The sequence below is a fragment of the Stigmatopora nigra genome, chromosome 19 (genome assembly GCF_051989575.1).
Source record: "Stigmatopora nigra isolate UIUO_SnigA chromosome 19, RoL_Snig_1.1, whole genome shotgun sequence".
In the NCBI taxonomy this organism is placed as follows: Eukaryota; Metazoa; Chordata; class Actinopteri; order Syngnathiformes; family Syngnathidae; genus Stigmatopora; species Stigmatopora nigra.
The window spans coordinates 2,985,054-3,006,062 of record NC_135526.1 but is presented as its reverse complement, the minus strand read 5'-3'; the positions used below and the strand labels follow the sequence as shown (position 1 = coordinate 3,006,062).

At 45.2% G+C, this 21,009-nt stretch overlaps 5 protein-coding genes across 9 annotated transcripts; 3 read left to right on the top strand and 2 right to left on the bottom strand.

The window, feature by feature from the left end:
• Position 1: 1 nt before the first annotated feature.
• Positions 2-2,757, bottom strand: f9b (coagulation factor IXb). The gene is made up of 8 exons (XM_077740258.1): positions 2,676-2,757; positions 2,276-2,442; positions 2,109-2,133; positions 1,919-2,032; positions 1,724-1,855; positions 1,064-1,386; positions 852-996; positions 2-682 (listed from the first exon to the last, which is right to left on the bottom strand). Exons 1-8 carry the CDS (start codon positions 2,749-2,751, stop codon positions 123-125), a joined length of 1,542 nt encoding a protein of 513 aa, XP_077596384.1. The 5' UTR covers positions 2,752-2,757; the 3' UTR covers positions 2-122.
• An 801-nt stretch (positions 2,758-3,558) lies between these two features.
• LOC144212412 (fibroblast growth factor 13-like) lies at positions 3,559-8,853 on the top strand. 2 transcript variants are annotated; one of them, XM_077740261.1, is made up of 5 exons: positions 3,559-3,844; positions 5,544-5,654; positions 6,410-6,513; positions 6,737-6,935; positions 7,157-8,853. In XM_077740261.1, exons 1-5 carry the CDS (start codon positions 3,814-3,816, stop codon positions 7,291-7,293), a joined length of 582 nt encoding a protein of 193 aa, XP_077596387.1. In that variant the 5' UTR covers positions 3,559-3,813; the 3' UTR covers positions 7,294-8,853. The 2 variants fall into 2 exon arrangements, with proteins under 2 accessions (XP_077596387.1, XP_077596386.1); XM_077740260.1 differs by lacking the exon at positions 3,559-3,844 and adding an exon at positions 4,917-5,407.
• Positions 8,854-8,990: 137 nt separating this feature from the next.
• On the bottom strand, positions 8,991-15,383 carry LOC144212725 (actin filament-associated protein 1-like 1). The gene is made up of 19 exons (XM_077740825.1): positions 15,198-15,383; positions 13,447-13,575; positions 13,229-13,309; positions 13,081-13,154; positions 12,884-13,001; positions 12,626-12,715; positions 12,337-12,551; positions 12,090-12,272; positions 11,927-12,019; positions 11,686-11,788; positions 11,085-11,240; positions 10,811-11,025; positions 10,580-10,725; positions 10,428-10,500; positions 10,133-10,241; positions 9,839-10,018; positions 9,604-9,773; positions 9,337-9,480; positions 8,991-9,235 (listed from the first exon to the last, which is right to left on the bottom strand). The coding sequence occupies exons 1-19, from the start codon at positions 15,214-15,216 to the stop codon at positions 9,209-9,211; spliced, it is 2,325 nt and encodes a 774-aa protein (XP_077596951.1). The 5' UTR covers positions 15,217-15,383; the 3' UTR covers positions 8,991-9,208.
• LOC144212728 (lactoylglutathione lyase-like) lies at positions 9,167-17,736 on the top strand. Of its 2 annotated transcripts, none has more exons than XM_077740831.1 (6): positions 9,167-9,262; positions 16,688-16,770; positions 16,836-16,976; positions 17,077-17,144; positions 17,224-17,313; positions 17,382-17,736. In XM_077740831.1, exons 1-6 carry the CDS (start codon positions 9,203-9,205, stop codon positions 17,474-17,476), a joined length of 537 nt encoding a protein of 178 aa, XP_077596957.1. In that variant the 5' UTR covers positions 9,167-9,202; the 3' UTR covers positions 17,477-17,736. The 2 variants fall into 2 exon arrangements, with proteins under 2 accessions (XP_077596957.1, XP_077596956.1); XM_077740830.1 differs by lacking the exon at positions 9,167-9,262 and adding an exon at positions 16,247-16,380 and having other exon boundaries at positions 17,382-17,712.
• Positions 17,737-17,796: 60 nt separating this feature from the next.
• On the top strand, positions 17,797-20,562 carry ubtd2 (ubiquitin domain containing 2). 3 transcript variants are annotated; one of them, XM_077740829.1, is made up of 4 exons: positions 17,834-17,982; positions 18,085-18,184; positions 18,763-18,999; positions 19,127-20,562. In XM_077740829.1, exons 3-4 carry the CDS (start codon positions 18,825-18,827, stop codon positions 19,552-19,554), a joined length of 603 nt encoding a protein of 200 aa, XP_077596955.1. In that variant the 5' UTR covers positions 17,834-17,982; positions 18,085-18,184; positions 18,763-18,824; the 3' UTR covers positions 19,555-20,562. The 3 variants fall into 3 exon arrangements, with proteins under 3 accessions (XP_077596952.1, XP_077596955.1, XP_077596953.1); XM_077740827.1 differs by having other exon boundaries at positions 18,085-18,251; XM_077740826.1 differs by lacking the exon at positions 18,085-18,184 and having other exon boundaries at positions 17,797-17,982.
• The last annotated feature ends 447 nt before the right edge of the window (positions 20,563-21,009 follow it).

Below are 21,009 nucleotides of genomic sequence, written 5' to 3'. Positions count from 1 at the left end.
CTCCTGTTTGCGGTCGTAGCACTCATTTAATGTCGCTTGAACATTTCAACTCAAAAGACAAAGTGGAAGCTCAAAAAAGGCCAAAAAGTGGCTGTTCATTCAAAAGAATCTGGGAGTAGTTTTCACGAATACATATGAATGCCGGTAGCATTGCTAATCCAGGGGTAGTATCGCGAGAGGCGCGTATAAACGCCATATTTTCCCGCTTTGGCGCATCCCTCGCCCCAGCTGATGATGCCCGTGAGGAACCAGGTGCCCTGGTGGAGAGTAACGTGAGGCCCCCCGCTGTCCCCCTGGCAAGCGTCCTCTTTACGGTCCCGGAAACCGGCACAGAACATGAAGGGGGTGATGCGCTGCTGGCTGCTGGCCTTGCAGGTGTTGCGCTCCACCGGCGGGACCTCCAGAATGCGTAACCTGGTGGACTGGATGCCCCCATCCCGCAGGCGGCCCCAGCCGCTCACCACCGAGGTGGCGGCCCCCATCAGGAGGTTTTCGGAAAAAACTCTGGGCCCCAGGCAGACGGGACGCCGCCATGCCGACATCTCCACCGGGGTGGCCAGTTTGAGGAGCGCCACGTCATGGTTGAAGCGCGACTTCTTGAACTTGTACGATTTGTGGACCAGCTCCTGGGACACTTCGTGGTCGCGCTCCGAACCCTCGTGGACGTCAATGTCGTGCTCACCTGACAAGAAGGTTATGATATAAAAAGGCGGAGAGCCATATAGTACACCCATCGAATGAGCCACATATGGCTCCCTGGCCATAGGTTCCCTACCCCTGCTGTACACAAACAAAACAAACCCAGACAGAATCACACACAAATAACAAGGCAATTTGTATGGCTTGCTCACCTAGGCGCACAAAAAACTGGTTTCCAGTCATTCTGTGCTCAACGATGCAATGCGCCGCCGTGATGACCCACAGGGCGTCGAGTAGCGACCCACCACAGAAGGGAACCTTGTCCGCCACCCCTTTGGAACGGGAAATGAGGGCCACCTGAGCGAAGACCCAGTGGGGTCAGACAGATCGAGCAGATCAGTGGTCGTCCACAATGACATAATACCTGCCAGGGGACGTCGCCCGTTTTGCCCTCGTAGCCGCCGACAATCCTCTGGTCGCTGTTCTGTGCCGCCATGATGGTGGGAATCGTCGGGAAGAAGTGCATCAAATTCCTCTTGGATCGCCTCCTTACGCGCCGACTGGGCGAGGCCTCGGTGGCATTGCCCGCCCGCACGTCCTCGGTGAAATTGCCCCCCCGCACGTCCTCGTCCTCGTAGTCCATCCACTCGTCCGGGATGACCTCGTCAGGCTGGTCGTCAGCAGTCTGGTTGGACGTCCGCGGCGTCAGGCGAGAGTCGGCACCTGCCTGTCCGCAGCTGAACTCTCCTGCCCGGGACACAGATATTTTCTTACTTAAACAGAGCATGATGCCAAAATTGTTGTGAAAAAATGCCTACTGGTGGCCAAGTTAACAACTGCAACGCTACCTCTACTTATGAAATTCATGACTGGAATTGTTTGTAAGTGGAGTCATGTTTTATGTCAATGCCCAAATCGGTTCCAAGGTACCCAATACTAGTCTGGACGCCTTTAAAAAGTATAAAAGTATACCTATTTTGCATGAATATGTCTTAAAAGTCAAAGAAAAACTTTTTTCAAACTATTATGATGATATTTCTTTGCAATATGAATCAGATAGGAAGGAATTTCCAGAAGTTTTCACCTTTGGCCTCGCAGGTTCTACGGTCGGGCCCGAGTCGGTATCCAAGCGGACAGCGGCAATTCACCAAGTTTGACTTCATGGTGCAGAAGTGAGAACAGCCGCCATTGATGACTGAACACTGCTTTCTGATTTCTGGCCGGAAAAAGGCAAAATGTGTTTTTATTTAGTCTGAAAAAAGGCTGAAAAAAGGCTCACCGATCTCGCAGTTCTTTCCTGTAAAGTTGGCGTTACACCAGCACGTGTAGGAATTGACGCCGTCTTCGCAGGAGCCGCCATTTTTACAGGGGGGCGGTTTACACTGGTCTCCATCTGGAACAACACGAAGAAAGGTGCACACTTGACAGCTATTCAAGTTTTAAAAAATAGATATCATTTGTAATATTACCAATGTATCCTGCCCAGAAAGTCATCTGAAATGACAAAAAAAAAACAGTAAAAAGAATATCAGAAAATGATTCCTGATTACAGGGACTTCAAAATACAGATGAACTCAATTAGATGCAATATTTAGTATTTTCAAAAGATAGTACTTTGTTGATAGGAGGCGCATACCGTTTTGCTTTCATCCTCAAAGATCTCCCGGGCTTCCTCAAAGTTACACATTTCCTCTCGGCATTCTCTCTCCATGTTTCCCGGACGCATTTCCTCAAAGGGGCTGTTGTAGCGCCGTTGGCGGCTCAAAACTTGCGACGCTTTTTGCCGCGGCACCATCACGCCACCTGGCCAAAGTCAGTTTTATTTTGAAAGGCTCAGCCCATCAAAAGTTTTAACAACAGGCCCCAAACAACTAATACTCCAACAATTTCATCTCAAAGCCAAGCTAGCAAAATCGCAGACTGCCCGCCCACCACAGATAATGTTTTGCGGGAGCCAATGTCACGAGGCCAAAGGTCACGACCTCTCCAACTCATGGGTGGTACATCAGGCCCGAGATATAGAAAGCGTCACTGACCCGCGTTTCCCTCGACGTCGACATTCTGAAGTCCGAACGCTAGCAGCCATGACAGAAAGAACCGCATGTAGGCCATCTTCTATCTACTCCGATCCAAAGTACAAAAACACACACTGTTTACTCTGATCCAATGTACTGGAGGTCACCGAGGTCAACTTTATTGTCAATTCAAGAAATGTGACCATAACATTGTTGTGTACTACCCTTGGCTTTCCTATCCTATGTGTTTTTGCCCTAAAAAAACGGGACTAGTACTTTTTAGTCTTACTTAAAATCAAATTGTGCCCTGTAAAAAAATGCTACTCCCAATTTTTTTCATATAAAATACATGCATAGCATGATATAGAGTGCAGTTCCTTCCACAAGTCATATGGCAACACAATATTTAGCTTTCACTCCAATTTGGAAGGGGGTCAATTTAATGTCTGGACACCAAAATGGCAGCGTGTGCATTTTGGCCATCTGCAACTTCCTCTTTCACTCTTCAGCACTTTCTTGACACGCACACACACATTGCAGCGTGTTTTAACAGGAAGTAGCGTAACATAATGGACGGCCTGAGTGTGCTTGATATGTAATGTGTGCTATTTTCAGATAGATGGATGCTTTTTGGCCACACCATTAATTCCATGTGTGTGTGTGTGTGTGTGTGCAAATCACTGTTTTGTTGATTGAATTATTGTGATGAAAGAATGGTTAGTGCGTGGGCCGCATCGTTCTGGGGTCGAGGGTTCGATCCCAGGTGGATCCTCACTGTATTTTCACTCAAGCTTGCGTGGGTGTTCTACGAGTACTCCCATAGTTTCCTCCCACATCCTCAAATCATGCATGGCAGGCTGGTTGCCCCTAGGTATTGGAGGCGGGTTCAATTCCAAGTTCAGCTTGGTCACAGGTAGCCAGATTTGGGAAACGTCCCGCCTTCCTTGCGATGTGCGCCCGATTGGCGAGGCGGAGATGAAAAATTAATGAAGTCCTAATGGCTTCTAATGTCCTGTAACGATCTCCCGGGTGGGCCTAATGGATCAGAAGGCCCGGAGAGAATCGAGCACTTGCAACTTCCGCGATTGCTCATCTTTTGGCCGATGGGAAGTTCCCAAACGCCAGGAGTGCAGATGTTCCAGAGCTCCACGCTTGCAGCATGGCGTTCCCGCTACGAAGATCTACATCAGGTAGGGTCGGTTGGGGCATATGTCAAAGCAAAATTTGACATCAGGTTTACTTTGGGCTTTGTTTAGAATAGAATTCATTATTTACACTTGGGAAGATTTGTTTTTCATTTATTTTGCAGTTGATCCGCTAAGTTGGTGGTTTGGATTTGTTGCTAATGTTTGCCAAAAATAGTGAATTCATTTGTAGTAGTTTGACTTGAGTGCAGTACCATGTTGTGCCTGGGTAAGGGGGGCAGCACTTCGCGTTAACGCAAGAAGAAGAAACAGAGACTCAAGAGAATATACATAACTGTGAATATTATTGAAAAAACATTGCTGTGTTTCTGCTCCATGTTGTTAAATTTGAAGTTTAAAGGATACATATACCACAAAATAAAAAGTTACATTTATAGTTTACATTATATTTAATATATTGAATCCCTGGGAAAAATATTCAAATAGCTCAAAAATATTCTGGTTTCAGTTTTTTTTTTTAAATTAACATATTGGTAAAAAATATTTGACTGTGTTAATGTACAAAGTACAAAGCAAAAAAAGCTGCAGTGAGTGCAGGCGACAAAAAGCAAGATTATGCGTGTAACAGCTTTTTAGTGAACGTGTTGCAGACATCTTCTTGCAGCACCTCTGCACCAAAGCAGCATGGCCCCTCCCCACCTCTCCTCCTGCATGCTCCCCATCCATCCAAGTCCTCCTTCTCCCGCAGCTTCATCCTCCTCCTCCTCTTCACTCTCTCCTCTGTGCACGTCCTATGTAAACACACGACGTGACTTTTTTATGAACGGCGCTTAGTTTCATTGACAAACAGAGGCACTGAGGCAGGGAGGGGTTGAGGGTGTGTGTCTGAGTGTGTGTGTGTGTGTGTGTGCTGCAAATTGTTATTGCAAAAACATCTTTTTACAAACATTTTTGTATTTCACGCAAATTCTGAAACCAACACACTTGACACAAATACTAAAAGTCTAATAAATTTCCCCAAAATGGCTCAAACCTCTGCACACACACACACACACACACACACATTCTCTCTCTTGCTCTCTCACACACACACAGTTACGCACTTCTCTTTCACACTCACACACTGACTTTTCCTTCCCCAACACACACACACACACACGTGCACGTACCAGTTCAGACGCAGCGGCAGATGCTCGGATGCAGCGGCGGTCCGGGCTGAGAAACGTCGCCGCGGCGACCAGGCTGCGTGGGAGCTGGAGGGGAAGAGGGCGTGAGGATTCGGGGGGGGCGGGGGGTCGTCCGGGTCTTTAGACGATTCGGGAAGCCCGCCGATGGACGCGGCGAGGCCTCGGCGCGCGGCGTTCCGGCCGTGAACGCGTCGCCTCTCTATTGCCCCCCAACCCCCGCCCCCCGCCGCCGCCGCCGATATGTCGCGCGCAGCGGCCATCGCCAGCTCGCTGATGCGTCAGAAACGCCAAGCGCGCGAACGCGAAAAGGCCAACACGTGCCGCGGTGACACCAACGAGAGCGCCGGCAGCAAATTGAACGTGTTTGCGCGTGTCAACTTGTTTGGCAGTCGCAAGAAGAGGAAGAGGAGGAGGCCACCAGGTGAGTTTCATCATCAGCTCCCACACGCTCGCCAGGGTCGGGCTTTTGCGTGTCGGTTGGCGAATTTTTGTCGTTTCATCCCATACGTGCTTGGTAATGGGATATGATGGACCAAATTGTTGTTTGTGCCCCCCAGAGCCCCAGCTGAAGGGCATTGTGACCCGGCTGTCAAGTCGTCAGGGCTTCCAGCTTCAGCTTCAGTCGGATGGAACCGTTGATGGAACCAAAGAAGAAGACAATTCCTACGGTGGGCAACAGGGGCGACAGAGAAAGTGCTTTCGCATTGGCTCATTTGGCTCAACTTAGGCCCGCTAGCACACAATTTCACATGACTTTTATACTAGTACCACTACTAGACTCAACTAGTAGGCAACTGTTGCTAACAACACTTGACTCTACCAGTTGCAGGAAAAAGCACAATAGTACATTGTTACCTCTACTTGCTAAATTGTCAGGTTACAAAAGATGTTGATATGCAAATTATTATTGTTCCTAGAAACAAAAAGCTACCCAATTTAAGTACAAGCACAGATCCTTTGAAATAGTAGCTTTAAAAGTGTTCTGAGCTTGAGTGTGCCTAACATGTTGAAGTTGTGGGTTTGCTACTATTGGGCTTGGTGTATTTATTGTTTATTTACATACCTTCAAGAATTGGGTTCTAATGTTAATTTAAATGCTAGTTGTTATGTTTTGGTTTGGTGTAGCAGAATCTTAAAGACAAAATTAAAAGTTTCTTATATTTCGGAATATTCATTCATTTTCTGAACCGTATATTTTAGCAGGGGGTGCTTGAACCTATCCCAGTTAACTGTGGGCTTGAACCAATTCACTTCATAATTAGAGGTACCACTGTACTTTTAATTCAACTCTAACATATTGTCCCACGTACAAAGTCTGAAAACTTCTCCAGTAAGACAGTGGTTTTAGTAGTTCATTAAATTAGTGAGAGTGTATCATGTAAACACTAATAATAATAATGCTGATGTATTTGTGTGTGAACAGCCGTGTTCAACCTGATCCCCGTGGGACTTCGAGTGGTCGCCATCCAGGGTGTCCAAACAAAACTGTACCTGGCCATGAACAGCGAGGGCTTCCTATACACCTCCGTATGTCACCACACACACCCCATGTTCCCGTATCCCCTGGCAACTGTGGCAGCATCCCCAGCAACAACTTGGTATTCTGGGGAGTAGCCGGTTGCCACGGAGACATGGGAACAAGAATATGCCGAGGCCTTTGCATGTGGAGGATGCTAAGTTGTGCTTTTCTAAAAAAAATGGTGTCCCGATGTTGGATTGGCCTAAAAAGCGTCCCTTTTCCCCGACACAGGAACACTTTACGCCCGAGTGCAAGTTCAAGGAGTCCGTGTTTGAGAACTACTACGTGACCTACTCGTCCATGCTCTACCGCCAGCAGGCGTCCGGTCGGGCCTGGTACCTCGGACTCAACAAAGAAGGCGCCATTATGAAGGGCAACCACGTCAAGAAAAACAAAGCCGCCGCACACTTTCTTCCTAAACCACTTAAAGGTAACACCATATTGCCCTACAATGTCAATAAAGACAATTATATTCTGTTCACCCCCAAAAAAGACACCCAAAAACAAAGGTAACATACACATATAATATATAACAATGGAGGCCGACTTACCTAGTGGTTAGTGTGTCGGCCTCACAGTTTTGGGGACTCGGGTCTGATCCCAAGTGGGTAATCACTGAGTGGAATTAGCACTTTTTGTTTTTGCACGCAGTGGCCATGTACAGAGAACCGTCCCTCCACGACCTGACCGAGCTGTCCCGGTCCAGCAGCGGCACGCCGACCAAAAGTCGCAGCGCTTCGGCACTACTTAACGGAGGGAAGTCGCCCAGCAACAACGACCTATCCTAGTCCCTCCCTCACTTTACGGTGAAGCCAGTTATCCCTACAAACACAACACTTCACACACTTGGGCTGCGTTGGGAATCATTGCCTCCTTTCCTATTCCTAAATTGCCGTACCATGATTTTTATACGGTTGACGAAAAAGTCCTTTTGATAATCCCATGTTTGGGATTGAAGACTGGAGAATAAAAGCCATTTTAAATGTCAAATATTTCAATTTGGACGCTATTCCCATCAATTTGAAAAATGCTATTGTTATTCGTTCTAATTAGCTGCATCTTGTTGGCATGTTTTAAGTTTAAGTACACATTTAAGATGGTCTATTTGTGCTTTTGATACCAAGGAACTATGTTGAGGTTAGTTGAGGAGCAAATTCAGACAAAGGTAGTTTTGGATACTTTTTTTGTGTTTTTATAGGCAATAAGAAACAATTATTTGCTGATTTGGAGCTCATCTTTTGTCAAATGTAGTGCCTTCTTGCTATCTTGTGGCAGTTTTTAGTGGGGTCTTTAGTCTTCTGCTTCATTCTGGTCCATTTTGGGAACGGGAAATTATGGGTAAAATAGTTGAGGATCTCCACTGGGGGATTAATAATCTCATTTTGTAATTTGGATCGAGAGTGATCCCCAACACAGCCGCACGCACGCACACTGACACACGGATTTCAGGCTGACGGCCAATCCGATGGAGGGACTGCAAGAAAGACAATCAGAGGACAGACTGAAAAGGCAACCAAAGAGGGCACCGGGCCGAGGCCATAGAAAGAAGTGGCCATGTTTACAGGCAGCCGGTGGCAGCCATGTTTGTTGGTGTGGACATAAAAAGACGGCGCCGTCCGAAGGGAGGAAGGTGAATGTTTACAAAGACCATCTTGCTCTTTCAGTGTGAATGCTGAAGAGAAGTCTGAGCAAATTGTGAATAGACTTGTTGTACATTTGCAATGTCGATGTTTTCAACTCAATCATTCCATGTTGGAAAAATGTTACTTTTCTCACAATCCTGACTTTGGTTTACCGTGGCAACATTTCCAAAGCAATGGAGGACATTCTGAAAAGTATTTTTTCCGACTCTCCGTATTTTTGCATGGCAAATCCCCAAAAGGAGTGAATATATTGAAAAAGTTGAACTCATGCTTCCACGTTTCTCAAGTTCAAAACGTTGAGCCCACTCAGGTTACTATTTTTAAATAAGTGGTATTAGTACATATGTTTTTTTCTTTCTTTCTGTGATTCCATCATTTTGTCATCAGCTCTTCAGCATTCACACATCATTTCCACTTGAATCTCATTTTCTGGTTCTTCTTCTTTGTTTGTGCCGCTTGTAATTGCTGCATGAGCCTTCTTGGGACCTCTGCCCTTTGTAGCAGCATGCTGAGGTTCTTCTTTACGTTTACGCTCGCCAAAAAAGGCACCCGTGACGCAGTCGTGTTAACCACAACACTCGTGATGGGACTTAACGGGGTTGGAGGCGGATGGACCGGAGGTGGGAGCCGGCCGGGTGGGCCGATAAGGAGCACGGACACAATTTTGCTCCCGACATGCACTGAATAAACTTTGTAAACAACTTAGGGCTGTTTCAATTGATTTCATTTTCCGCCAGAAATTGTGACTGTCTCATTTAATGTTTACATACGACAATAGGAATACACGATGACATTTTTTTAATGTCGTACACAACTTGAAATGATCAAAAAAGAGCACAAAGTTGTCCTTGTTTGATAAAAGTCTTTTTAGTTCAGTTACATAAAGTGCAACAGTATCATACATGGAATAATAATAATAATAATTTAGGAGTTAAATTCATCCAATGGGATGTCAGGGGGGGCGTTGTTCACCTTCTTTCTTAATGACATCCAGGTGCAATAATGGGCGGGGCCTATTACTACCTGCTGTCATTGCGTCAGTCAACAAGTTTGGATGTGCTTATGTGCATTTTTTGGACTCCCATTCCTGGAAAAGAGCAATAATGGGATAGAGGTAAGTAAACATGAAGAAAAACTGAATATTTCTCCAATATGGAATGAATGAAGTTATCTAATCTAATGTCGTACCTTAGCCTTCTGCATAACATTTCCCTTGGAAGAGGCATAAAGAGAGGGTGGTCGTTTTCGGAGCTCAGCCGCCGAGTTGACAGGAATGATGTTGTTGTCGTTGTTGTTGTTGTTGGAAACTTTGTTTGTCTTTTTGCCTTGTATCTTTTTGTGAAAATGAGAATTTGAGGAAAAAAAAGAGGAAATGAGCATCATTTTGCATTCAGATGCATTCACACTCGATGGCAGTGAATGAGTTAAAAACATAGAATGGCTACCAATTCTCACCTTGGCAGTGACCATGGTGGGAGTGGGTGGAGCCACAATGGCGCCCCTGGCCAAAGACTTGTTGAGATTTTCTTTAACTTGGGTCAGCTTAAGTTCAAGTTCCACCCGCTCCTCCTCCTTTTGCTTACACAGCGCCTCCAACTGGACCAGGCGACGTTCTACGCCCAAGTCTAGCACAAAAACACACTTGTTGGCACGTTGTCTGGATTGCAGCAGCGGGATGAGAGCGACATACCCGTCACGGCGTTGTCCTTCAATTCTTTGGCATCCTTCAGTGATTTCCTCTCGGCACGCAGGACGTTAAGAGCGCGTTTTAGGACCTCCTTCTGCCTCTCCAAGTCCGTCTGCTGCATCAAGTAGCGCCTGGCGTCATCCTCCGCCCGCATTTTCCCGTAACGACCGTACTGGTTAATGTCTGTGAAGAAAATTCAGGTTATAATCCATATTTAGAGAGTAGGGAGTATTTCATTGATTGTTTTGCTTAAGTTGACCATGTGAGAAAAAAAAATACTAAGTGTTGGTAACTCACTAGAGGCGTGTCTCTTGATGGCGGCCTGCTGTTCCGTCTTATCAGAATCCCTACTGGAGAAGGAGGCGTGGCGTCTGACCGGGCCACCTTTTGCCCCGCCCTCATCCTCCTGTGGATTTGAAGTCATTATTATTGGGCTTAAAAGTGGTATGAAGACAACCTCAATTTTTAGGGAAGAAAAAAAATGCAAGTTTTTTTGTCAAGCCTAACTTGATGAACATAGACATAATTCCCATTAAAACCAGTGTCATTAGCTGAAGCATATTAGTCATTTTCTATCAGAAGGACATCTCACCGCCACACTTTCGTAGACCTCATCATACTCGTCACCGCCGTTCACTGAAGTGGCGGCAGTTGTGGTGGCCCACCTGAGAGGAAAAGAGCAAGCTTGATATCAAGTCAAGTCAGGCAATAAGTAGTAGGAGGCGCGATGGACCAAGGGCGCACAGGAAAGAGTGTGTGGCGGCATCACGGATGTCCGTCAGCGTGTCCACATCGATGTAGTCGTAGTGAAGCTCGTCGGGGAGTGCCCCGCTGCCCGTCTCGGCCAGCACGATGCCCAACCAGCGGCCGAGGCTCTCCGAGCAGTTTGCCTGATCAATGCAAAAGAATCACGCATTTAAAAATTCAATTTTACAATATACCATGTTTAGAAAAAGTTTAAAGTCACCGGTTCACCTCCAGGGCCGCTAGCTCTGCCCCTCCCCGCAAGATGCGGAAGGAGAAGGGACGTTTGGGGCCGAGTCCTCCCGTAACCACCTCTGCCCCCCGCAAGGGCAACGTTGTGACGGGGGGCCGCCGGTCGCCCGGGTCCCTCCGCAGAAGCAGACTTCCGCCACGTAACGTACACCAGCGCTCCTTCCAGACTCCGCCCACACAGACGTTCAGATAGCCTGGCGGGTGGACCGACACGTTTGCATGGATGTCAGCCTAACACAACGGCCAGCCTCACCGCAGCCGGGGTTGTCGTGGCGACCGGCGGGGACGGCGTGCTCTCCACCAATCGGAGGCTTGCGTTTGGAGAAAGTGATGATTTGATTGATGGTCTTTCCTGCCGCACGGCTCATGGATCCCGTCAGGTCTGACAAGGCGCCGCGCTTTCCTTTGCCTGAAATTGAAATAGTAATTTGCTATTAATCAATGACTTCATCAATACTTTCCATATTTTCTCGACTAGAAGTTAGACTTTTTTCATGATTTGGTTGGGCCTGCAATTTATACTCAAATGTGACTTGTATGTTTTTTTACTCGTTATGCTGTTTTTTTAGGCTGTTATTATGTGACATTAGAGGTTTTTATTTTGTTTGTTGTTCCCTATTTTACTATTATGTCAAGTCATGGGGACACAATTGCAGGAAATTGTCAGGAAGGATGTCCTATCTTCTCCTGTCTCAATTCCTGTTAGCCCCTGACCCCCTCAAACCAGAAAACAAGAGCATAACAGACCTAACAAGTAAAATTGAATTGAAATGTCTACATGTTAAATAAATATAAACACAGATGATCTCCATACACTATGTGAAGAGAAATGATTTAATTGAATGGAATCATACCGAGTGAATCACCCGTGTGTGTCAGTCCATGTGTGGATAATTGACATTCGGCTGTGGTGGGCCCGCTGTCCGAGTCTGACGTGTGTCTGTCGGCCTGAAGCATCTGAGGCACAATAATTGTTCTTAATTCATCTTGAACTCTTTCACTGCCATTGAAAATGACATGCATCAAGTCAAGTGGTTCTTTTGCTACGACTTTAAATGAAATGATGAATTGGTGAATGATCATCTTTCAACTTACTTTGTCAATTTCCAGCTTCCTCTGAATGATGGGAGAAGCTGATGCGCTTAGGGAATCCATATTGCCACAATGACTTCCCACATCTTGCACTACCTGGAGGTTTACATCCATTTTCATTCATTCAAGCCCACTTGGACTGTATTTGCCGGTTTGTATATACTACCTTGATCCATCGCTGGGCCTGCTCCCTGCTCTGCACAGCCAAAACCAGAACCTCACCAGACGGCATGGAGAAACGCAACTCGTGTCTGTTCTTCTTGCGTCCATCCTTGTTGACGTAGAGCACGCTGCACTGGCCGAGCGGAATCTCCGTGTGGGGGTGGCTCTCCTTGATACTCTTGTAACACTACACACATGTACACAATTGAGAACACACAACAGGTGACAAGCGAAAAGTTCCTCCCTTATACCTGTAGTTTGTTATCCCGCACGACCACCAGTTGCTTGGCCCATTGTCCAAATCGCTTCTTCCGTAGCAAAAAGGCACAAATCCGGCAGTCGGCAACCGGAGCTTCGGCACCCTCGTCGGCGGCCGTCCACCTTGTCGGGGGACTCTGCGCTTTGGACTCGTCGTCTTCCTCCTCGTATGACTCGTAGGAGCTGCTTACCGCGTCCGAGTCGTTGTCTAAGGGCAGAGTTGAGATTAGTTATTTCTCTCATTAAAAAGGGCATTTCTTTAATTCGGGTCTGGGGATTTACAGGAATTTTTGGGAGGCCCATTTATCCTGGTGATGGGGTAATTGTTGTCTGCGTCTTCGTAGTAGGCGTCTTCCTCCGAGTTCCTGCAAGCTGTTGAAGAAAAATGGATATACACTAGTACCTCTACTTCAATGTAAATTATACCTCTACATACGAAAACCCCAAGTTACGAAAAAAAACGATTCATTTTGTAAGTAGAGGATCCACTGAAGTTTTTTGAGAACAAGATGGTGACTAAATTCATGCATGGGTACGCACCATCCATGTTGTTAGTGAAGTACTGGGGGGCGGAGCTTGGTTCCAGCGGAACCGCCTCCTCGTAGTAGTCATCCGGGAGGTCAGTGGTGGGCATGGGCGGGGGCGTGTCAGTGGGAATCTGATGAAGGCAGCTCAGGTTTGTTACCGACTGCGTTTAAGAAAAGAAGAAGAAAAAAAAAAACGATTCAGGAACTGACCGATTTGTCGGCAAGCGTCTCCTCTTCTTCCCTCTGCTGGACTGGAGAGGTACTGAGTGTGTGTAGGTCGCAATCTGGTAACAGCAAAGAGCACATCATCATTACGTAGTACAGCGGTTGCGAATGGTTACTTTATATGCTAACTCACCAAAACCATCGAATAAGGACTCGACAAAGCTGGTGCCGTTGCCGTAGAGACAGCTGTTCATGTACACATCCGAATTGCTGTCTGTGAACAATTACCCATTTACAATGGATAGAATTAAAGCTATACAGATTTACCATTCAATTACAATAAAAGTAAAAAGGAAATAAATGCACACTACAATGTTCCTGTAAATGTGTGTAATGTGCTTTGTTCGATACCTGAAACTTGCAGCGTGTCCAGGATGTTGCGCACTGACACCATCTTGTCAGCTGTGGCGGTGCTGACACTTTCGCCATCCAACATCTTGAGCAGACTGACCAGTTCGGCGACCAGTCGCTCCACTGTCTCTGCATGTACACATACACCATTCGAGTTTTTAACTTTTTTGAAGCAGCTGTTCTATAAAAGCCAACCATGTGGACATGGTATAAAATGATAGGGATTGAATTGATTATAATGTGATAAAATCGCACATAAATAATATGCAGGATTATATAAATGCCACATCTTATAATGTGGGTTTTATTGTCAAGATTTTATTGTGCTTATGTCAAAAATGGACATCCTGTTTTTCCACATGCTTCAAATTTAAACATTCTGCTCTGTCAATCATTTCAGTCTCACTCAAAGTGGATTGGACGTATTTCTCCGTTAATGGCATCCAATGAGCTGTAATCATGAAAATGTTTTTTTTTAAAAAAACTGAAATAAAGTGTGGCAAAATCCCTTAGTCTACGCGCAGACAATAGCATATTGTCTTGAGAGACCCAAATTAGACTCGAAGAGAAAACATACAAACATGTTCAAAAAGGGGGGCGTGGCAAACCACAGCTGCATTGTCTCTGTGAGCAGCCATTCATGAATCCAGCTTGTGTGTGTGTGTGTGTGTGTGTGAGCAGCTGTAGTTTCCTGTCTCGGTTGTTGACAAGTATGTCCTCCACAATGTTGGGTATCCTTATTTGTCGGCTTGGAAGTGCGTCAGCCATTTTGTAGCACAGTAGTTGAGGGGGAATCAGCGTGGTGTATAAGAGGAATACCTAAAATGGAGTTTTCTTTGATTTTCAGTCTCGAACTGTAGTGGTTCACCATATAACTTTGTGTTCTTCACATGAGTGTATTTTTCCATCTTTGCCTGCGGTTGACTTTCATTCTTTCAGGCCGAGAGGCAAGAGAGGATCAGCTGTTGTAGCAGCTTGTGGTCGGCCTCACCCCACACACAGTCAGCAGCATTGTAAAAGCCGCATCCCCAACACATGGACACGAAGTCATAAGACTGGAACCATGCGACTTCAATTTCGGATTGTTTCACTGCATTTGTGATCTTCGAGGACCAAACAATGATGACAACAGTGCCTTTCCCCGCTCCCCTTCTTCATCTCCCTTCAAACACTGGACCTCTTCAGTGGCACGGGTCAAAGGTCACGTCCTGGCGCCCAGCAGGGACACACATCCCCTTTGCCGTCTCAGTGATTGGTCATTAAATGCGCCACTTTTCCTTTTCAAATGATAGGATTTTGTGAAATGATGACTCCAACTATTGACTCATAAACTGTTATTTTGAACATTCAACGTCCAATCCGTTGAAGTGGATGGGTGGATTGGATGTCTAATAGTGGGAATGTTCTCATAAAGTAATTGAAAAGGATGTAAAATAAGAAATGGAATAGAGGTGCACGTTTGATGACGTCTTTTTACCTGATTTTTTGGAGATTTAAAAGAACGTCTGGTTTTACTTACAAATCTTAATAGATCTATAAAGTAGTAATTACCCACTAACAGCGTCACCCAGTTCAACAGTAGATCCTCGTTTAGTTAACTTACTTTTTAGTTGACTTTAAAAGTATGATGTGAGTCTTTGTGCTTGAATGAAGGCGGCGAGCGTCTAACCAGAAGTACTAACGGCGAATTGAGATCAAGTTGAAGTTGAACTTTTAAACCATAAAAGGGAAAAGTAGAAGTGAAAACTCACCGTTTTGCCGTTTCTCCATGACGTCAAAATGTACTTTTGTCTACTTTTCCTCGGGGGCGAAGACTTCCGCTGCGTTGATAGTTGTCGGGGCGGACCACCGCCAGGAGGTGGGCAGCCGGCCTGAGTGAGCCTCGGGGCGGCCACGGCAAAGCTCGCTGACCGCCTCCGGATGGAGCGAGGGCGGATGGTGAGAAGGCGGGCGGACTCGTGGCCACCGCTGGACGGCAGGGTAGCCCCCGGGTCCTAGTGCCTAGAGAGCCGGAGAACCAAATCTCACTACCCCGTTTGAAAAGATGCTAAACATTATTAGTTGTTTTTCTTTGTCTGGGACAATGAAGAAAACGAATGATTCGCCTGCTTCCAACGTATTTCAATGAACCTCATGAAGTATGCATACGATTCCGTGTGTTTTTCCCATTTGCTTGTCTCATTGTCTGTGCAGTCATGTGTACAGTAGATCAATTTATTGACAAGTATTGTGCAACTTCAGAAAATGAATTGTTTCTGCAGAGTCGATGGACGACAGCAGCCGTGTTTGTTGCTATTGGCAACCAACAGCATCCTTTTGTACTGAGGTGCGGCAAGCAGCAGGAGGCAGTAGAGTCGGGTAGGTTGGTGGGTGGGTGGGTATATACGAATTAATATACGTAGTAATATATATAGAATGAATGACTATACCAATAGGATGAGTGTTTAGCTCTTCGGCCTGACAGTTCTGGGGTTCTGGATTCGAATCCAGGTTGGTCCACCTGTGTAGTTTACATGTTCTCATCGGGCCTGCGTGGGTTTTCCCCGGGTGCTGCCATCGGGTATACTGGGCATTTATTCATTTTATAAGTTTCTCGGCCATGACAGTTGTATTATAAACTTTCAATATAAACACAATGCTCCAGGACAGCCAAATTATAATATATTTTTTAATTATCATTACTCATAATGCTACTTACTACATTAAGATAGGCCCAGGCCATTTATTGGTTCCAGTCCCACACTCCATTTCCACAACACATGCTGACACACGCAACTACATTCCTGCACACAAACGTGCCTGCTAGGGCAGGTACAACTGCTTTTTGCCGTCATTGTTTAGTCTGCTGTCAAATCTTCGTACGCCGTCATGGACCGAGGTCTATCGGAGCAAGCGGTAGCCGAGGCCTGCAAGGAAGGAGACCCCGCCACCAAGGTTACGCACCTTCTCTTTCAATTTGACATTCATTCTCCGAGTTAATACGTGAAAACAGCATTTATTTTTTAAAGCTTGTTGTCATGACGCATCCCTCGCGTTGAACACACCTTAAGTCCATTGCTTTGAAGCACAATAAGTACTTGTCATTATTTACAATCATTCAAGAAAGCAGTTAGTTTTTGAATGATTTCAGAATGTAGACATTTGAATGGGAAATTTTAAGTGGGCTAAAAAAATGTAGTTCATTATATCCAAGACTCTTGATTTCTGAGTTAAAAAGGTGATATATTTTTGCTGTGTGTAGGACTACATGATGCAGCAAACCATGCTGAGGGTCAAAGATCCCGCTCGATCCTTGGACTTTTACACCCGGATCCTCGGAATGACGTTAGTCATGACACATGAGTCAAATTTGCCATTCAATGATATCAAATGTGTGCATGTTTTGTCAGGCTGTTGCAGAAGATCGACTTCCCATCAGTTCACTTCACTCTGTACTTTTTGGGTTTCGAGAATAAAGCTGACATTCCGTCCGATATCCGGGAACGAACAGCCTGGACATTCTCCCGGAGAGCCACCTTGGAGCTAACACAGTGCGTAAACAATCCGCGGATTAAAAAACAATAATTGACAAGATGCAATATTATCTCTGTGATACATATTCCCAACAATGTATTTATGTTTATGTGCTAGCAATTGGGGGTCTGAGTCGAACCCAAGTTTGTCATATCACAACGGAAACAGTGACCCCATCGGATTTGGTGAGCCCTGCAGCTGCTCATTCAGGCTAAAATTCATTTTACTTTTTCAAATCGATTTGTTTTGGTCACATCACAACAGGTCACATTGGAATAGCTGTGCCCGATGTTGGGATTGCTTGTCATCTGTTTCAATCTCTGGGTGTCACCTTTATCAAGAAACCGCACTCTGGTAAACACACATAACCTAAACAGAGATGTCTGAAATGTTTGTATGACAACTGTTTGTGGTGTTGGCAGGCAAGAGGAAAGGACTGGCCTTCATTCAAGATCCAGATGGCTACTGGATTGAGATCTTCACTCCAGACAAGATGGCAGACTTAATGGCACCCTGAACCTAGAAGCTAAAGGACTAAAATGTGGAATATTGATTGTTCATCTTCTCCCTTGGCGATTTTCACAAATCAAGTATGATCACGTCTCAATCATAGAGTAATAACATCATAACTCCCCCGTTAAAATATTTGTTCATGCAAGGTTTTTCCAAATGCATGTTTAACATCAGTTGTCAACATAATAAATTAGTAGTAGACAACTAAATAAGTAGTATGTAGTCAACATAGGGCAATGTGCATGCTTTGAGGGACAAGTGAATTGTGTTCCTAGCTCGTATCTCGAAGCATCGTTTCCCACTGAATTTGTTGTTGGGGGTGGGGGGTAAGATATGAGGAGGTCTCCTTCGGCGATGTGATGCAGCCTTGCCGAACCGCGGCGGGGGGGCGCGGAGGAGGCGGCGATCTACCCGGCCCGGGTCGCTGAGCCGAACCATCCATGGGTGGCTGCGTGGGGAGCCAGCACGACTCCTCGGGCAGCCTGAACGACAACTCGGACGGAACCGGAGGTAACTCGCTCGCTGTCGTCCGGCCTGGACAGCGGCCGGGGGTCGCATCGACACCGGCCGGCTTGGGGGTTCCGCCTGTCATCTTTCCCGTCTGCTTCGCAGAGAGGGTCGGGGGGATCCGGACTGAATTTGTGGTCCGAGGATGGGGAGGAATGTGCCGGGTGATCGGCGGTGGATTGACGCGTCGCGTCTTGAGCGATAGGTCTTTGTTCACTTAGCATTTGGCTAGTTAGCATCTGAAGCTAGTTAGCATTTTATTTGCTTACAAGGTACATGATAGTTGTGTTATTTTTCCTCTCGTTTTCAAGCATTCCTGTGTGTTGTAAATCCATATGTTGAAATCTGAATCTAGAAAGACGCCGCAGAGTTTAAAACTAATGTTGATGAAAACCTTGAAGTAGTAGTTTGAATGAGCTAAGTGAAGAACCTAGTTGCTGTATTTATCAATTAATCAATGTTTTTATTGTTATTATTTTTTTCCGATGACTGGTAACGGTATGAGAAAGATATCATTTGAAATCCTCTGTTTCTACTGTTTTTTCCCATGCATTTGCTTTATTAAAATATCTATTTAAATACTATTCCAATATTGTGTTTACTATTTTCATCCTTGAGATGGAAGATAGGGGAAAATTCTCTGTAACGATGTAGATTGTAGACCATTTTTGTTTCCAAATATATTTGATTTAAAACGCTCTGATTGGTTCAAATTTAACTGAAGGCAGATCTTGAGTTTTCAGGTTGCTCATTCAATTAATCTCCATCTTTTTTTGTGGTCAGTGGCTCTGGGGCGGAACCATCCCCTCAAGCGCGAACCACCCAAATGGAAGAGCGACTACCCCATGACGGAGGGTCAGCTTCGGAGCAAGCGCGACGAATTCTGGGACACTGCGCCTGCATTCGAAGGCCGCAAGGAGATCTGGGACGCACTGAGGGCGGCCGCAGGGGCCTTCGAGAACCAAGACCACCAGCTAGCTCAAGCCATCCTGGACGGCGCCAGTATCACGCTGCCTCACGGTTAGTCTCGCTAATGACGCTAACTGGAATAACCATGTGAAAATAACAGTACTCCAATCTCAGAGGTTGGTATGGTGATGCGTTTGGAGGTTTGATCAGTTTTTGACATCAAATCTTTTTTGGACAGGTGCACTAAGCGAATGCTACGACGAGCTGGGCAACCGCTACCAGCTGCCCGTGTACTGCCTGGCGCCACCCGTCAACATGATCGAGGAACGCTCGGACGAACCCGACGGCTCTGACCAAGACTCTGGTGGCGCCGATGCCTCGACGGGTGAGGATGGTGAGCGCCAGCTGCGCTTGCGCCTCTCCACGGGCCGCGACCTACGCCTGCGGGTACGCTCGGCCGACACAGTGGGCGCCATGAAGCGCCGCCTACATAGTCAGGAAGGCGTGCCGGCCGCCGCACAGCGTTGGTTCTTCTCTGGACGTCCACTCACTGACAGGCTGCGTTTGGAGCAGATCAATATCTCACGGGAGTATGTGGTCCAGGTTATCATCAGCCAACCCCCAGGCACGCCTCCCCGGCGGGAACCCACGCCTGTCGACAGTTGAAAACGACTCTTAAAACTATGTTTGGACGCTCTGACAAATAAGACAACGGGCTATTCGTTGCTAGGGGGGGCTAAGTGACAAAAAAGACCAAACAAAGCCCCTTTTGCTCACGTTGGTGGATGATCACAATGCTGAATGGAATGTTTTGCTATCACTTACACAATGTGTATAGTTAGTACACACAACAAGTGTAGAGTTGAGGACTTGTTGTGTTTTTGAAAGCATTTTTTTTAATTAAGAATGAATCCACCACTCCTTTCGCCCTTGGACTGAAAGACAAAAAGGTGCTCCCCACGGTGGTCTTTTGCAATACAACTTCAATTCAGTCTTCATATATCAAAATGTCTTTGAAATTGAGCAAATTTATGACACATGAATACTTCTAACTACAGCAACACTTCAACTTTTCTGACTTTTAACTTGACTGTTGACTGTGGTCGTGGGTTAAAACCCAGATAGGACCTCCCTGTGTGGAGTTTGCATGTTCTCCCTATGCCTTTGTGGGTTTTCTCCAGGTACTCAAGTTTCCTCCCACATCCCAAAAAACATGAATGGTTGAACACTCTAAATTGTCTCTATTTGTGAATGACAATGGTTATCCATCTCCTAGACATGGATTCGAACCCAGGACCCCAGAGCTGTGAGCCTGACATGCTAACCACTCAAGTCACCGTGTTGCTCCTATTCAACTTTATTTATCTAAAATATTGATTTTAACATTTTATTCAGCCAATTCTGTCTGGGCTAAACTGTTTACTGAAATGGATAATTAATGATGTAATGATATATGAAATAATGTATCATTCTCAATGTGTTAAGGCGGAAGGTAGTTTAGGAAAATTCCCTTATAGGAAGTCTTTTTTTATGTTTAACACTGAACCATTCCATGCAGACGTCCCAACTTCCACTCTTTGCAACATTCTGTTTTTTTCTCTTCTTCTTTACACGGTACCTCATGTACATGTACTGTACATATTGAGAAGGAGATAAAGTATTTTTTCAACTCCAGTATTTGAATGAGGTTAAAAAAAACACATACACACACACATTTATACATATATACACATATACACATATACATATATACATATATACATATATACATATATACATATATACATATATACATATATACATATATACATATATACATATATACATATATACATATATACATATATACATATATACATATATACATATATACATATATACATATATACATATATACATATATACATATATACATATATACATATATACATATATACATATATACATATATACATATATACATATATACATATATACATATATACATATATACATATATACATATATACATATATACATATATACATATATACATATACAAAATTCTAATGGCTACCTGAAAATTTGAAAACTACTTGACACTTTTCCATCAACTTTTCAGATCGCCGTGACAGATGCCAG